The sequence below is a fragment of the Coturnix japonica genome, chromosome 1 (assembly GCF_054131305.1).
Source record: "Coturnix japonica strain WE chromosome 1, WE-NBRP24, whole genome shotgun sequence".
In the NCBI taxonomy this organism is placed as follows: Eukaryota; Metazoa; Chordata; class Aves; order Galliformes; family Phasianidae; genus Coturnix; species Coturnix japonica.
Window position 1 is genome coordinate 175,758,722 of NC_140663.1, and position 15,625 is coordinate 175,774,346.

Genomic DNA, 15,625 nt, shown 5'->3' on the forward strand with positions numbered 1-15,625 from the left:
ACAAAATAAGATCTGCGGAGAGTGAGCTGACGACCCCCTGCCTGCTCCAAACGCACATGCATGACATCCAGCAGTGCATGAATACGGAGCATGGCACAGGGGAGAGCATGAGACCATCCGCAGACTCCTCATCCAGCTCCAGCCAGAGTGTGCTTTCTGTGGATGACGGGCAGGAAGGGCATCAAAGCAAGTGAGTGCTGCAGTCTGTTTGTATGGGGAGGCTGCGGCTCAGGGCAGAAGGCAGTACAGGATTCGGGAGAGAAAAGACACCCAAAGATGCAATGTTCCTGATGGGAGCCCTTGAAGAAGGAGTAGGGGCCCATTTCCCAGAATCTGCCCAGGGCAAGTGCATGCCCTGCTGCGTTCATCTTTGGCCTTGGGAGCTCCAGGGCCTGTGTGAGAGTAGGGCAAGCAAAAGGGAAAGGGGCAGGTGGAGCAGAGAGCAGGGAGAGTGATTTCCATGAGCCACTTGAGTCCATCTGACAGCCTGTTCTTTTCAGGGGGACGGTCAGCCCGCGGGGGGGAGCACGCCTCAGCCCAGCAAAGGTTTGTGCACAGAAAAGTCCTTGATGACTGCAATGTCTTCTACTGGGTGCACACCAACATGAGGAAGATCTGCACCACGAACACCTCCTGCAGAGGAGTTCGGCATTTGCCCACCCAAATGATAATGGTTGGTGTCACCACTTTCTTTCCAAGGCTCTTCCAGTTCCAAGAAGAGAACGGACTTAACATGTCTTTGGACAAAATGCGTGTACCTCCCAGAAGTACGAGCTGCCCTGCTGCCCAGTCATGGCTTCCAAATCACAGTCAAGGAAGATTGGCTTATTTAACTCGGGAAACGCTTGTTACATGAACAGTGTCATACAGTCTCTCTTCATGGCTTCAGAGTGAGTTGTTGCTCCCTTGTTCCCTCTTAGGACTGCTCCCGGGTTGCTCTTTGCACTGGAATTGTGCTTCCCACAATGCTAATTGTCCATCTTGTTTTGCATTTGCGGTTGTCTTCTGCAGCTTTCGGCATTCAGTGTTGAATTTAAACGAGAGTGACCTCCAGCCCCTGATGACAAAACTGAAGTCACTCTTTGCATTGTTGGAGCACAGTCAGGTAATTATTTCATGTTCTAGTTATTTCTTTGGACCAAAGTCCAAAAACCACAACAGCAACAAACCTTTAGATTCCAGATGTTGTGAATCTTTCATATTTGAGGGAAAGTAAGAAAAATAGCCCATACACAAAGTAATTAGGAGTCCTTTCTCTACCAACCTGAAATTTAGCATGAGTGACTCCAGATGGGTCATATCTCAGTGCATTGGTGAAGGCACTCGTCTGTCCCCCAGAGACACCATGTTGACTTTTCACTTGCTGTGAGCCCACTGACCTGCACCTCTGTGTTTTCCAAGACTTGACTGGCAGCTTTGCCTTGTTCCATTGTGGTGCTACACCATTACAGATCCATTGCAGGTCTCTTTCAGGGAGTAACGTAGAGAACATCTTAGCTTGCACATTTGGTCATAAAAGAGCCTGTTTATTCCAAGCAGGCTATGGTGTGTTTGATGTGCATTCACATGCTTGCTTGTTGTGTAGCTCGTAGTTAATGATTTTCCAGTAATTTCCTACAATCCTTCTAGTTATTTTTATTTTGGCCCAGTACATAAAGTCATTTCTCCAGGCAATTAAGGGTCTGCCACTGTATTAATGTGACAACAATTGCCTAAAGGCACTGATTACGTTGCCCGGTAATGCAGTTTACCTCCCTGCAGAGATCAGAGGATGGATGGAAGTTTAGTCGATTTTTATAGGTTTCTTTTTTTAATAAATGGACTTGGTATCAAATTAAGGATCAAATTAAGTTCAGGCTGAAGTTAGTAGAATTCTGTGGGTCAGGAACAGAAAGCATTTTGAAAATGAATGAAGAAATAAATGCATGTATTTTTCATATGAGTACCTAATTGACACATGCTGGTTAAAGGGGGCACATAGAATCTGTTATCCCCGTGGCAGTCCAACAGAGGGATGTTCAGCAGGGCTGAAATCCTCCCAGTGCTGGTTGCCACATACCAAACCAGTCTTCTCCTATATGAAGTGAGACCCGGTGGCTTAAATGTGTTTTTCCCTCTCTCTACCAGCAACCTGCCATCTCACCAGAGAGCTTCCTGTCTGCCTCCCAGCCATTCTGGTTTACCCCTGGTTCTCAGCAGGACTGCTCGGAGTATCTCAAGTACCTCCTGAAGCGGTATGTGGCAAGCAGTATTAATTTTGGAGCCCAGACGTGGTGATGCCCCAAGCATTCACATCATATGAAATGCTGACCCCTCTGAAGTGGTGCGAGCGGCTGAGAACAGAGATTGGGTGTAAAAGATGGGAAAACCGGTCTGGGACTTCTTAGTAGAACTCTGTTTGTGCCGACCTGGGGGGAAGAAATGAATTGGGCTTGAAAATTTCTGAAATTGCCCCACGTTCAGAGGAAAACTGTTTGCCTGACAAGCCTCCTCTCTAAAATGGTGATTTTGCCTTTCTTTCACCAACAAATCCCAAGTCCCCAGAGTCCTGGTGATGCCCTGCAAAGTGGGGTCAATACACGTTGACCATCTGTGCCTTCTGCACCACCACACTTGGCATCAGGCCCCTGTGCACACACAGAAACCATACTGTAGAAACTCGTGCTGTATGTTTTATTGTTCTCATCTTTTTCCTTCTACCAAAGATTACATGAAGAAGAAGAAACTGAAAAGATCTACTACCAGCAGCTCAAGGAATCCAGCTTGATGTCTCAAGCCATGGAGCATCAATCCGTAAACAAGACACTGGTTGAGAAGATGTTTGGGGGAAAAATGCTGACAAAGATTCGTTGCTTGAAGTGTTTAAACGTCTCTTCACGAGAAGAAGCATTCACAGACCTGTCATTGGCGTTCCCCCCATCAGACAGGCCCACGTGCAGGCCAGGAAGCTCTGTTTTACAAGTGGAAGAAATCGGCCCACAGTTTATTGAGTCCCGCAAAAAGCAGCCAACAGGATCTGCCTGGATCCGGAGGAAGCCTGCTGTGTCTGGAGATCCCGGAGCCCAGCCGGTGCTGATGGAAATACTGGGTTTGCAGGAGCCCAGAGAACCAGCACATACAACCAGAGATGCTCACTGGGCTTCTGGGGAGCAGACACGCGCTCCTAAGGAGTCCCGATCTCTTGGGGATTTAATCACCTGTTTTCTATCCCCAGAGAGACTGACCGCAGAGAATCAATACCACTGCGAGAAATGTGCTTCCTTGCAGGATGCTGAGAAGGTGGCAGAGCTGACAGAGGCCCCACATTACCTCATCCTCACACTGCTGCGCTTCTCCTTCGACCCAAAGACCATGAAGAGGACAAAGATCCTGGAGAATGTCTCCATTCCTGAGGTGCTCAAACTGCCCGTCCACGTCAGCTCTGAGGAAACTGAGAACATTTGTCAGCATGAGATGGGCAGATCTGACCTGGGCAGCACCTTCGTGTCCACCGTGTACGACCTCTGCAGCGTGGTGGTGCATTCAGGCATCACCTCCGAGAGCGGACACTACTACTGCTTCTGCAGAGAGTGCACCGATACCGTGCCCCACACACAGCCTCAGGATGGGACACCAAAACTGGCTTCCAACAAGCAGCTGGACTCTGAGATCCCGTGGTACCTCTTCAACGACCACAGGGTTTGCACCTGCTCCTTTGAAACCATCAGCAACCTGACTTCTTTATTTCCTAGTGCCACTGCCTACATGCTCTTCTACAGGCAGCGGGCAGAGAGACCAAGCTCCCCACTGCATGCGGCTGTGGCAGAAGCCAGGAAACTGCACAGCCGGTCCTTCCCTCAGTAAGGACTTGATGGAAGCCATCTCCAAAGACAACATCCTCTACTTGCAGGTAGATATCGCAGGTGTATACAGCTTGCACTTTCCCATTGAGATTGGGTGTCTAGGTGCTGGTTTTGGATACCCATGTGGCTGGAGAGATACGACACTTTGATGTATCTCTCCAACCAACTTTGAGAGATGAGTTACATGTCTCAGCAACACCAGATTATTTTGGGGGGAAAATTGTCCAGAGCAAAAGGGCACAGCACAAAGATGCTCGGAGCAATTCCCTAGCATCATTTCCATATGGGTAACAACAATGTACTTCTGTCGTTTCTCCTACAGGAGCGGGAAAAGGGGGCGAGGAACAGAGCTGTCTACATTTCCACCTTGCCAACATCCCCGCTGTGGTGGAGAGACTCCATAAGAAGACAGTTCCTGATACAACACAGTGCAGCCCCCTGAAAAGGTTGAAAGTTCACAGCTAGAAAGACATCCAACGTCCAAAACATCCTTCATCCAGCCACCACCAGAGTCCTCCACCACATCTTTGTGACATGCTTAAAAGAGCGGGACAGCAAATTAATAATTCCACAAAATTCCATCCATTTTCCCTAATAAACATACCTCCACCATAATCTCATGTGTTTTATGGTGTTTGAGGCTGGGCAGCCTGGAGAACAGCAGGCTGCGAGGTAACCTGAGAGCAGCCATCATGGCACCAGGTCGCCGTTCCCAAGCCAGCTTGGTGAGGCACAGTCGTGGGCAAGGGGACTCCTCATGTCCTGCTGCCATCACTGCCCACGGCCTCAGGGGACCTCAGTGGGATTTTCCATTCAGCTCCATGGACACACGTGGACAAGCACGACTCATACAGGCACGATGGGAACAGCTGGGGGCAATCGCGGGTCCCAGCGTGTTTGCTCCAAGAGGTGAGTGTCTCTGCTGTGCCTGTGGCACAGAGCTGCCCCCGCCATGGGATGCAAAAGGAGCTCATTTCTGTTCCCAAAATAGGAGCGGGTTGCCACACAGCCCGACTGTCCTTTGGCCCTTCTGGCAGCTCTGGGCAGCGCTGCTGGTTCTGCTCACGGCTGGGATTTCAGCAGCACTTCCTCACCCCCGGCTTCATCTCTGAGTGTTCCGTGTTCCCTCCAGCATCACGATGGGACACGAGGTGGTGATGGGGACCAGGCTGACGCCGCTGAGCGACCACTACTGCCATGTGCTGCCCAAGCCCTGCAGCAGCTCGGCAGGACAATGCTGGGGCCAAAGGTGGGAGCAGGAGGCAGCATCCTCCACGCCACTCAGCCCCAGGAGCGCAGCCATGTCCCCGCAGTCCCGATATCCCACAGCGCCACGCACGGGGTGAAAGCACCCCCACACCTTGGGGGCGTGCTGCGCTGCTTGGTGGGGACTAGGAGAGAATTAACTGTGCCCCGTCCGTGCCCAAAGCCAGCACAGCTGTGGGAGAGCCCAGCGGCTGCCTCTGCCCTTCCCAGCACGCCCAGCCACGGCCGCCCGCTCTGAGCACAGCTCCCAGCTGCGGGGCCGGCGCTGGGGCAGCCGCAGCCCCCGGGGGATGCGCAAGCGACAAGTGGCCCCGCGTCCTTTCCCAAAACAGAGCGCTGTGGCTTCCCATCGACGGACCGGGGCAGACGGGCGGCCCCAGCCGCTGAGCCACGGTGTCACCAGGTCCCAACGGCCACCGCAGCGCCGCGCAACGGACCCATCGCGTGCGGACGCCATTCGGCGCCCACGTCCCCACAGGAGCCCGACGGTCTTGTGCGCAAAGACAACAGAATGCCTCAAAACCCACACCTACAGCTGCACTAATGTGTGGGCACGCTGGGCTGTGCTCACACTCACACTTCCCTCCCTGTTATCCTTGTTTCCAATGGACAGTACAGCCCTCTTCTCACCTTCTCTCGCCTGGCACATTATGTGCCCTCCCTCGGGCCAGCTGCTTTGAAGCCTCTTACTAAAGGATCACACACTGCATTGCCTGCTCCTTTAACTGAGGGCAGCCGTAAGGCTGATCGAGCCGCAGTTATTGCAGCAAGTGCGACTCTCTTGTCAATTTTACCATCAGAATAGGAGAGCCTTACTGTCACGGAGTGATCTAGATCAATCTATGTCCGTGACAGGGGGACAGTAGGTCCGTGGGCCCCCCGGCCCCCGACAAAGGGGAAGGGAAAAAGGGAAAGGGGTAGGGAGATGGGAGCTGGGCTCAAGGAAACAAACACAGAAGCGGCACCAATGTAAGGAAGAAAACTTATTTTACTAATTACTGTTTAATTGAAATTGAGGCAAATAAATCAAGTAAAATAAAGGGGAAAGAGAGAGGTTTCCGAAGCCTACTTTGGAACTGAAGACACCACAGCTTGGAAGCACAACCATACCCGCTGCCAGGAAGTGAGAGAGAGAGAGACGGCATCACTTCTTGGACTTGTTTCCCTCTTTGACCGTGAGGTCCTCTGGGACATGCAGTTCTTCTCTGTGTTCCACATGATGTTATGATGTGGAATACCAATAGGAAAGATTACAAAACCATGACAATAAGAAAGAACCTTTTATCTCAGGGAGTGGTCAGGCAGAATGGCTGCCCAGGGAGGTGCTTGAGTCACCATTCATGGCAGTGTTCAAGAGGCGTCAGGATAGGGAGGTAGGAGATATGGTTTAGTGGTTTTTCTGTAGGTATTGTAAAGGGAGGGTGGTTGGACTAGATGATCTTGTAGATCCTTTCCAACACTGTGATTCTATGATTCTATGTAAGACATTGCTGCCCCAATAAGGAATATGGTTATAAAGATATGCCATGTGGATGCACATGTGCCCAAGAGTAGGGCTGCTGAAGAACAGCCAAACAACCATCAGGAAGATCGAACTGCCAGAATTGAGGTGGCTCAAAGAGACCTGAAGTGGCAGAACAAGGGTGAATTCTTTCTAGCTCAATGGGCCCGTGAGACCTCGGGCCATCAAGGAAGAGATGCGACATGTAAGTGAGCCAGACACCGAGGGGTGGACTTAACTATGGACGCTAATGCACAGCTTATTCATGACTGTGAAACTTATGAGATGATTAAACAAGGCAAGAGCATGAAAACTCTGGAGACAAGTGCGATGGCTGAAGTATAAATATGGGGAGGCATGGCAGGTTGATTATATCACCTTGCCACGATCTCGCAGTGTTTCCTATGTGCTTACCATGGTGGAGGCAACCCTTGGTGAACAGAAACATGTGCAGCACCCCATTCTAAAGCCCAAAACAACACATTGGGTCTTGCGAAACAAGACCTGTGGCGACATGGCACCACAGAAAGATCTGAGTCTGATAATGGGACTCAATTCCAAGATTCACTTGTGGATATTTGGGCCAGTGAACATGGCATCAGGTGGATTTATCACATCCTCTATCATGCACCAGCCTCTGGTATGATTGAACGATACAATGGGTTGTTGAAAACCATGTTTAAGCACTGGGAGAAGCATTTGGCAGAAGCCACCTGGCTGGTCAGCACCAGAGGATCTGTCAATCGAGATGGTCCTACAGGATCCAGGTCCCAACACACTGTAGAGGGAGATAGGGACCCTGTAGTACAGATAAAGAACGTGTCGGGAAAAGCAGTTTGGGTCCTTCCAGCCAATGGACAGGGCAAACCTCTCCTTGGAACTGTTTCTGCACAGGGACCTGGGTGCACGTGGTGGGTAATGGAGAAAAACGGGGACGTCCAGTGTGTAACACAAGGAAATATGATGCTCCGGGAGTGCAGTCAGTGATTCCATGTACACGTATGTGTATATGCATATGTAACACATGTTACTTATTGTGTGTTCCTATGCAGACGAGGTGCTCTGCATGCAGACAAGTGTGTTCTGCATGACGAGGTGCTGTGGAATAAGGGATGGAATGTTGTGGTTGAGTGATTTCTGTTGCCGCTATTCCACATCAGAACATCCTGCAGAACAGTGGCAGTTAAGGAGTTAATGTCCTGGTTCCGTGTTACTGCCATTTGGGGCATTTTGGGTTCATGGAGGGGAGGGGTGGCATTTCCGGAGGACTTGGCACAAAGTGGAAGTGGGGTGGGACTCCGGACCGGACCCCTGCCGCTCTCTAAAGCACGCGCTGCCCTCGCACTGCTGTGGTTTGACTCCTACCTTGGGTACTCTCATCTCTCCCGTTTTGTTTGATTTGGTTACACGTAGTCAATTCCCATTACTCCTCAGATCGTTGCCACTGTGTTTTCTCTTTGTTAAAACCATCTGCTCGCTCTCTGCCGTTTCCCCTCAGCCTCCTTTTTCACAGACTAATCATCCCCAGTTCCTTCAGCCTCTCCTCATAGGACATATTCTCCAAGCCCTTCACAAGCCTTGTTGTCCTTCTCTGGACCAGCTCCAGCACCTCCATGTCCTTTCTGTACTGAGGTGCCCAAACCTGAACACAGTACTCGAGTTGCAGCACTGGAGAGTGCCGAGTACAGGGCAAAATGACTTCCCTAGTCCTGCTCACCACACCATTCCTGATACAAACCAGGATGCCATTGGCTCTCTTAGCCACCAGGGCAAACACACTGCTGGCTCATATTCAGCAGACTGTCCATCAGCACACCAAGGTCCCTTTCCCTCAGGCAGCTTTCCAGCCACACCTCCCCAAGCCAGTAGGGTTGCCTGGGGTTGTTGTAACCAAAATGCAGGACCTGACACTTGGCCCTATTGAAACCCACACAGGTTACCTTGGCATATTCATCCCGTCTATTCAGGTCCCTCTGTAGTGCCTTTCTGCCTCCTGGCAGATGAACACTCCCTCCCACCTTGGTGTACTATGAATGTTGTAAGAATGGCTGGAGAGCAGCCCTGAGGAGAAGGACCTGGGAGCGTGGCTCGATGAAAGATTCAATAGGAGCTGTCAGTGTCTGCATGCAGCCCAGGGAGCCAACCATATCCAGGGTTGCATAAGGAGAAGTGTGACCAGCAGGTTGAGGGAGGTGATTCTGCCCCTGTGCTCCACTCTTGTGAGTCCCCACGTGCAGTACTGCATCCACTTCTGGAGCCCCCAACACAAGAAGTGCATGGAGCTGGTGGAGAAGGTCCAGAGGAGGGCCACAAAGATGATCAGAGGGCTGTAGCACATCTCCTATGGGAACAGGCTGATGGAATCGGGGCTCTTTGGCCTAGAGAAGTCTCTGAGGGGACCTTATAGTGGTCATCCCAAACATGAAGGGACCCTACAGGAAAGCTGGAGAGGGACTTTTTAAACAGGCAGGTAGAGATGGGAAACAGGGAAATGGCTTTCAAGGGGAAGAGGCTAGTTTTAGGCCATAGATTAGGAAGACATTCTTTAGTGTGAGGCATTGGCACAAGTTGCCCAGTGAGGTTTGGATGCCCCCACCCTGGAAGCATTCAAGGCCAGGCTGGATGGGGTTGTGAGCAACATGGTTTACAGGGAGCTGTCTCTGCCTATCAGGACCTTCCTGAGAAGCTGCATACAGTGGAGACCAAGAGCCAGACCTCCACCTGGCCCTGTTGGTTTGGCCTGACATGCAGCAAAGGAACTGAGGGCAGGAAGAAAAATCAGGACATTCCTGAGAAGCAGCATCCTGTGGAGACCAAGAGAAGGATCTCCACATGGCCCTGCTGGCTTGGCCTGACTTCCTGCCCTGTCAGGACTGAGAACAGGAAGACAAACCAGGTCTTTGCTGAGGAGCAGCGTTCAGAGGACACCAAGAGACATCTCTCCACATGGCCCTGCTGGTTTGGCCAAACCTCCTGCTCCATCAGGACTGACGACAGGAAGATAAACCAGGTCTGCCCTGAGGAGAAGAGCCCAGAAGAGACCAACAGCCAGACCTCCACATTGCCCTGTTGGTTTGGCCTAACCTGTACCAAGGGAACGGACAACAGGAAGGCAAATCAGGTCCTTCCTGAGGGGCAGCGTCCAGTGGAGACCAAGAGGCAGACCTCATCCTAGCCCTGTTCATTTGGCCTAACCTCTTGCCCAATTATGATCAAGGACAGGAAGACAAATGAGGTCCCTCCTGAGGGGCAACGTACAGAGGTGACCTCCACCTCGTCCTGGTGGCGTGGTGGAATTTCATGTCCTGACAGGACTGAGAATAGAAAGAAAAACCAGGTCCTTCCCCAGGAGCAACAACCCGTGCAGACCACGATTCTGACCGGCTACTGGCCCTGCTGGCTTGGCCCTTCCCAGTGCCCCACAGAGGTCTGGTACAGAGGCAGCAAGGTTGTTGTTCCTGAGGGCACAAAGCAGCAGTCCCCAGGCACCAAGTGGAAGGTCTACAGCTTGCCTTGCTTCCTGGCCCACCTCCGGGACTACCTGGTGCAAAGAAGGACAACCTGGCTCCTTATAGATCCCTTGGTAATCACCTGCATTTGCTGCCTGTTGAGGAAGGCCTGCGGCCTCTGGAGAAGACTAAGATGCCGTCGTGGACAGGTGAGTGATCGAGTTGAATTGCACGGGGATGGTACTGTGTCTGCACAGCAGGGAGCCATCAAGGCCATAAACTTGGAGACCTTTAAGGAAAGAAGACCCCCAGAAGACCGTTAGCTCTCCCCAGGGACTTGTCCAGCCACAGGGCTGTCACACAGTGGGAGACCCCCGCACAACACAGGGCCTACCAGAGGTGGTGTGAGCCTCACGGGCTGCCCCGAGCATTCCTGTGAGGCTGGAAATGCTCCGTGCAAACCAAAGCCCTGCAGGGTGATGCTTTGCCAAACGAGCCTGCATCCCTTTCACGCTGCCCATGTTCTCTCACTTCCAGATAGCAGGACAAACGGTGTCAGTTTCCAAAGAAACAGAGTGACGGAAAAAGGACAACGAAGTTGCTTCCAACCTGCTCTGCCTGACTGAGGACAAAATAAGTTCTACAGAGAGTGAGCTTACGAACCCATGCCAGCTCCAAACGCACATGCATGACTTCCAGCAATGCATGAATACGGAGCATGGCACAAGGGAGAGCACGAGACCATCCGCAGACTCCTCATCCAGCTCCAGCCAGAGTGTGCTTTCTGTGGATGACCAGCAGGAAAGGCATCAAAGCAAGTGAGTGCTGCATCTGTTTGTATGGGGAGGCTGCTGCTCAAGGCATAAGGCAGTACAGGATTCGGGAGAGAAAAGACACCCACAGATGCAATGTTCCTGATGGGAGCCCCTGAAGAAGGAGAAGGGGCCCATTTCCCAGAATCTGCCCAGGGAAAGTGCATGCCCTGCTGCATTTATCTTTGCCTCGGGAGCTCCAGGGCCTGTGTGAGAGTAGGGCAAGCAAAAGGGAAAGGGGCAGGTGGAGCAGAGAGCAGGGAGAGTGATTTCCATGAGCCACTTGAGTCCATCTGACAGCCTGTTCTTTTCAGGGGGACGGTCAGCCCGCGGGGGGGAGCACGCCTCAGCCCAGCAAAGGTTTGTGCACAGAAAAGTCCTTGATGACTGCAATGTCTTCTACTGGGTGCACGCCAACATGAGGATGGGCTGTTCCATGAACACCTCCTGCAGAGGAGTTCTGCATTTGCCCATCTGAAAGATGACGATTGGTGTCACCACTTTCTTTCCAAGGCTCTTCCAGTTCCAAGCACAGAACGGATTGAACATGTCTATGGACAAAATGCGTGTACCTCCCAGAAGTACGAGCTGCCCTGCTTCCCAGTCATGGCTTCCAAATCACAGTCAAGGAAGATTGGCTTATTGAACTCGGGAAAAACTTGTTACATGAACAGTGTCATACAGTCTCTCTTCATGGCTTCAGAGTGAGTTGTTGCTCCCTTGTTCCCTCTTAGGACTGCTGTTGGGTTGCTCTTTGCACTTCCACTGTGCTTGCCACAATGCTAATTGTCCATCTTGTTTTGCATCTGCGGTTGTCTTCTGCAGCTTTCGGCATTCAGTGTTGAATTTAAACGAGAGTGACCTCCAGCCCCTGATGACAAAACTGAAGTCGCTCTTTGCATTGTTGGAGCACAGTCAGGTAATTATTTCATGTTCTAGTTATTTCTTTGGACCAAAGTCCAAAAACCACAACAGCAACAAACCTTTAGATTCCAGATGTTGTGAATCTTTCATATCTGAGGGAAAGTAAGAAAAATAGCCCATACACAAAGTAATTAGGAGTCCTTTCTCCACCAACCTGAAATTTAGCATGAGTGACTCCAGATGGGTCATATCTCAGTGCATTGGTGAAGGCAACCGTCTGTCCCCCAGAGACACCATGTTGACTTTTCACTTGCTGTGAGCCCACTGACCTGCACCTCTGTGTTTTCCAAGACTTGACTGGCAGCTTTGCCTTGTTCCATTGTGGTGCTACACCATTACAGATCCATTGCAGGTCTCTTTCAGGGGGTAACGTAGAGAACATCTTAACTTGCACATTTGGTCATAAAAGAGCCTGTTTATTCCAAGCAGGTTATGGTGTGTTTGATGTGCATTCACGTACATGCTTGTTGTGTAGCTTGTACTTAATGATTTCCCAGTAATTTCCTACAATCCTTCTAGTTATTTTTCTTTTGGCCCAGTACGTAAAGTCATTTCTCCAGGCAATTACGGGTCTGCCACTGTATTAATGTGACAACAATTGCCTAAAGGCACTGATTACGTTGCCCGGTAATGCAGTTTACCTCCCTGCAGAGACCAGAGGATGGATGGAAGTTTAGTCGATTTTTATAGGTTTCTTTTTTTAATAAATGGACTTGGTATCAAATTAAGGATCAAATTAAGTTCAGGCTGAAGTTAGTAGAATTCTGTGGGTCAGGAACAGAAAGCATTTTGAAAATGAATGAAGAAATAAATGCATGTATTTTTCATATGAGTACCTAATTGACACATGCTGGTTAAAGGGGGCACATAGAATCTGTTATCCCCGTGGCAGTCCAACAGAGGGATGTTCAGCAGGGCTGAAATCCTCCCAGTGCTGGTTGCCACATACCAAACCAGTCTTCTCCTATATGAAGTGAGACCCGGTGGCTTAAATGTGTTTTTCCCTCTCTCTACCAGCAACCTGCCATCTCACCAGAGAGCTTCCTGTCTGCCTCCCAGCCATTCTGGTTTACCCCTGGTTCTCAGCAGGACTGCTCGGAGTATCTCAAGTACCTCCTGAATCGGTATGTGGCAAGCAGTATTAATTTTGGAGCCCAGACGTGGTGATGCCCCAAGCATTCACATCATATGAAATGCTGACCCCTCTGAAGTGGTGCGAGCGGCTGAGAACAGAGATTGGGTGTAAAAGATGGGAAAACCGGTCTGGGACTTCTTAGTAGAACTCTGTTTGTGCCGACCTGGGGGGAAGAAATGAATTGGGCTTGAAAATTTCTGAAATTGCCCCACGTTCAGAGGAAAACTGTTTGCCTGACAAGCCTCCTCTCTAAAATGGTGATTTTGCCTTTCTTTCACCAACAAATCCCAAGTCCCCAGAGTCCTGGTGATGCCCTGCAAAGTGGGGTCAATACACGTTGACCATCTGTGCCTTCTGCACCACCACACTTGGCATCAGGCCCCTGTGCACACACAGAAACCATACTGTAGAAACTCGTGCTGTATGTTTTATTGTTCTCATCTTTTTCCTTCTACCAAAGATTACATGAAGAAGAAGAAACTGAAAAGATCTACTACCAGCAGCTCAAGGAATCCAGCTTGATGTCTCAAGCCATGGAGCATCAATCCGTAAACAAGACACTGGTTGAGAAGATGTTTGGGGGAAAAATGCTGACAAAGATTCGTTGCTTGAAGTGTTTAAACGTCTCTTCACGAGAAGAAGCATTCACAGACCTGTCATTGGCGTTCCCCCCATCAGACAGGCCCACGTGCAGGCCAGGAAGCTCTGTTTTACAAGTGGAAGAAATCGGCCCACAGTTTATTGAGTCCCGCAAAAAGCAGCCAACAGGATCTGCCTGGATCCGGAGGAAGCCTGCTGTGTCTGGAGATCCCGGAGCCCAGCCGGTGCTGATGGAAATACTGGGTTTGCAGGAGCCCAGAGAACCAGCACATACAACCAGAGATGCTCACTGGGCTTCTGGGGAGCAGACACGCGCTCCTAAGGAGTCCCGATCTCTTGGGGATTTAATCACCTGTTTTCTATCCCCAGAGAGACTGACCGCAGAGAATCAATACCACTGCGAGAAATGTGCTTCCTTGCAGGATGCTGAGAAGGTGGCAGAGCTGACAGAGGCCCCACATTACCTCATCCTCACACTGCTGCGCTTCTCCTTCGACCCAAAGACCATGAAGAGGACAAAGATCCTGGAGAATGTCTCCATTCCTGAGGTGCTCAAACTGCCCGTCCACGTCAGCTCTGAGGAAACTGAGAACGTCTGTCAGCATGAGATGGGCAGATCTGACCTGGGCAGCACCTTCGTGTCCACCGTGTACGACCTCTGCAGCGTGGTGGTGCACTCAGGCATCACCTCCGAGAGCGGACACTACTACTGCTTCTGCAGAGAGTGCACCGATACCGTGCCCAACACACAGCTTCTGGATGCGACACCAAAACTGGCTTCCAACAAGCAGCTGGACTCTGAGATCCCGTGGTACCTCTTCAACGACCACAGGGTTTGCACCTGCTCCTTTGAAACCATCAGCAACCTGACTTCTTTATTTCCTAGTGCCACTGCCTACATGCTCTTCTACAGGCAGCGGGCAGAGAGACCAAGCTCCCCACTGCATGCGGCTGTGGCAGAAGTCAGGAAACTGCACAGCCGGTCCTTCCCTCAGTAAGGACTTGATGGAAGCCATCTCCAAAGACAACATCCTCTACTTGCAGGTAGATATCGCAGGTGTATACAGCTTGCACTTTCCCATTGAGATTGGGTGTCTAGGTGCTGGTTTGGGATACCCATGTGGCTGGAGAGATACGACACTTTGATGTATCTCTCCAACCAACTTTGAGAGATGAGTTACATGTCTCAGCAACACCAGATTATTTGGGGGAAAATTGTCCAGATCAAATGGGACAGCACAAAGAGGGTGGGAGCAATTCCCAAGCATCATTTCCATGTGTATAACAACAGTGTACTTCTGTTGTTTCTCCTACAGGAGCAGGAAAAGGGGGCGAGGAACAGAGCTGTCTTCATTTCCACCCTGCCAACATCCCCGCTGTGGTGGAGAGACTCCATAAGAAGACAGTTCCTGATACAACACAGTGCAGCCCCCTGAAAAGGTTGAAAGTTCACAGCTAGAAAGACATCCAACGTCCAAAACATCCTTCATCCAGCCACCACCAGAGTCCTCCACCACATCTTTGTGACACATGCTTAAAAGAGCGGGACAGCAAATTAATAATTTCTCAAAATTCCATCCATTTTCCCTAATAAACATACCTCCACCATAATCTCATGTGTTTTATGGTGTTTGATTCCGCACGTTACAAGTATTCCCAGGGAGGTGAGCCTGCAAGCTTGCTTGGCGGCACTGAGCAGCAACTGGACGATGCTGAGACCGAGCAGCTTTGGTTGGGACTTTTGTGCTCCACTGGGCCCTTCTTGTGTCACCGGTGACCTCTGGGTGCTGTGAGAGGACACGGCAGACCCAGCTGTTTGTCCAGATGTGTCTTTAGGACTTGGTAACTCTGGTGTTACTTGGTTACTCTGGGCCAGACCTGCCAGACTTGACAACCAGGCTGTCATTTAAGACGCCTTGAACTAAGGCCCTTAAACCCACCGGCTACTTCTTAAAAAAGGAATGGAACAAAACCAGATTCGCTGTATGCACCCTATGTAAGTGCACACTATAGAAAGCAGAAGTGGAGTCCTCAGTACATGGAGACATGGAGCTGTTGGAGCACATCCATAGAAGAGCCACAGTAAGGATCCAATG

General features: G+C 50.7%; 2 protein-coding genes and 1 pseudogene across 2 annotated transcripts; all 3 read left to right on the forward strand.

Annotated features, from left to right (window-relative positions):
• The first annotated feature begins 281 nt into the window (after positions 1-281).
• On the forward strand, positions 282-5,413 carry LOC146762892 (ubiquitin carboxyl-terminal hydrolase 35-like). Its single transcript, XM_085541149.1, has 6 exons — positions 282-402; positions 501-673; positions 766-890; positions 1,012-1,105; positions 2,128-2,241; positions 2,656-5,413. The coding sequence occupies exons 1-6, from the start codon at positions 282-284 to the stop codon at positions 3,841-3,843; spliced, it is 1,815 nt and encodes a 604-aa protein (XP_085397275.1). The 3' UTR covers positions 3,844-5,413.
• A 1,202-nt stretch (positions 5,414-6,615) lies between these two features.
• On the forward strand, positions 6,616-10,381 carry LOC146762893 (uncharacterized). The gene is made up of 4 exons (XM_085541204.1): positions 6,616-6,814; positions 7,504-7,608; positions 9,165-9,693; positions 9,907-10,381. Exons 1-4 carry the CDS (start codon positions 6,616-6,618, stop codon positions 10,379-10,381), a joined length of 1,308 nt encoding a protein of 435 aa, XP_085397330.1.
• A 361-nt stretch (positions 10,382-10,742) lies between these two features.
• On the forward strand, positions 10,743-15,140 carry LOC146762894 (ubiquitin carboxyl-terminal hydrolase 35-like; annotated as a pseudogene).
• Positions 15,141-15,625: the final 485 nt, after the last annotated feature.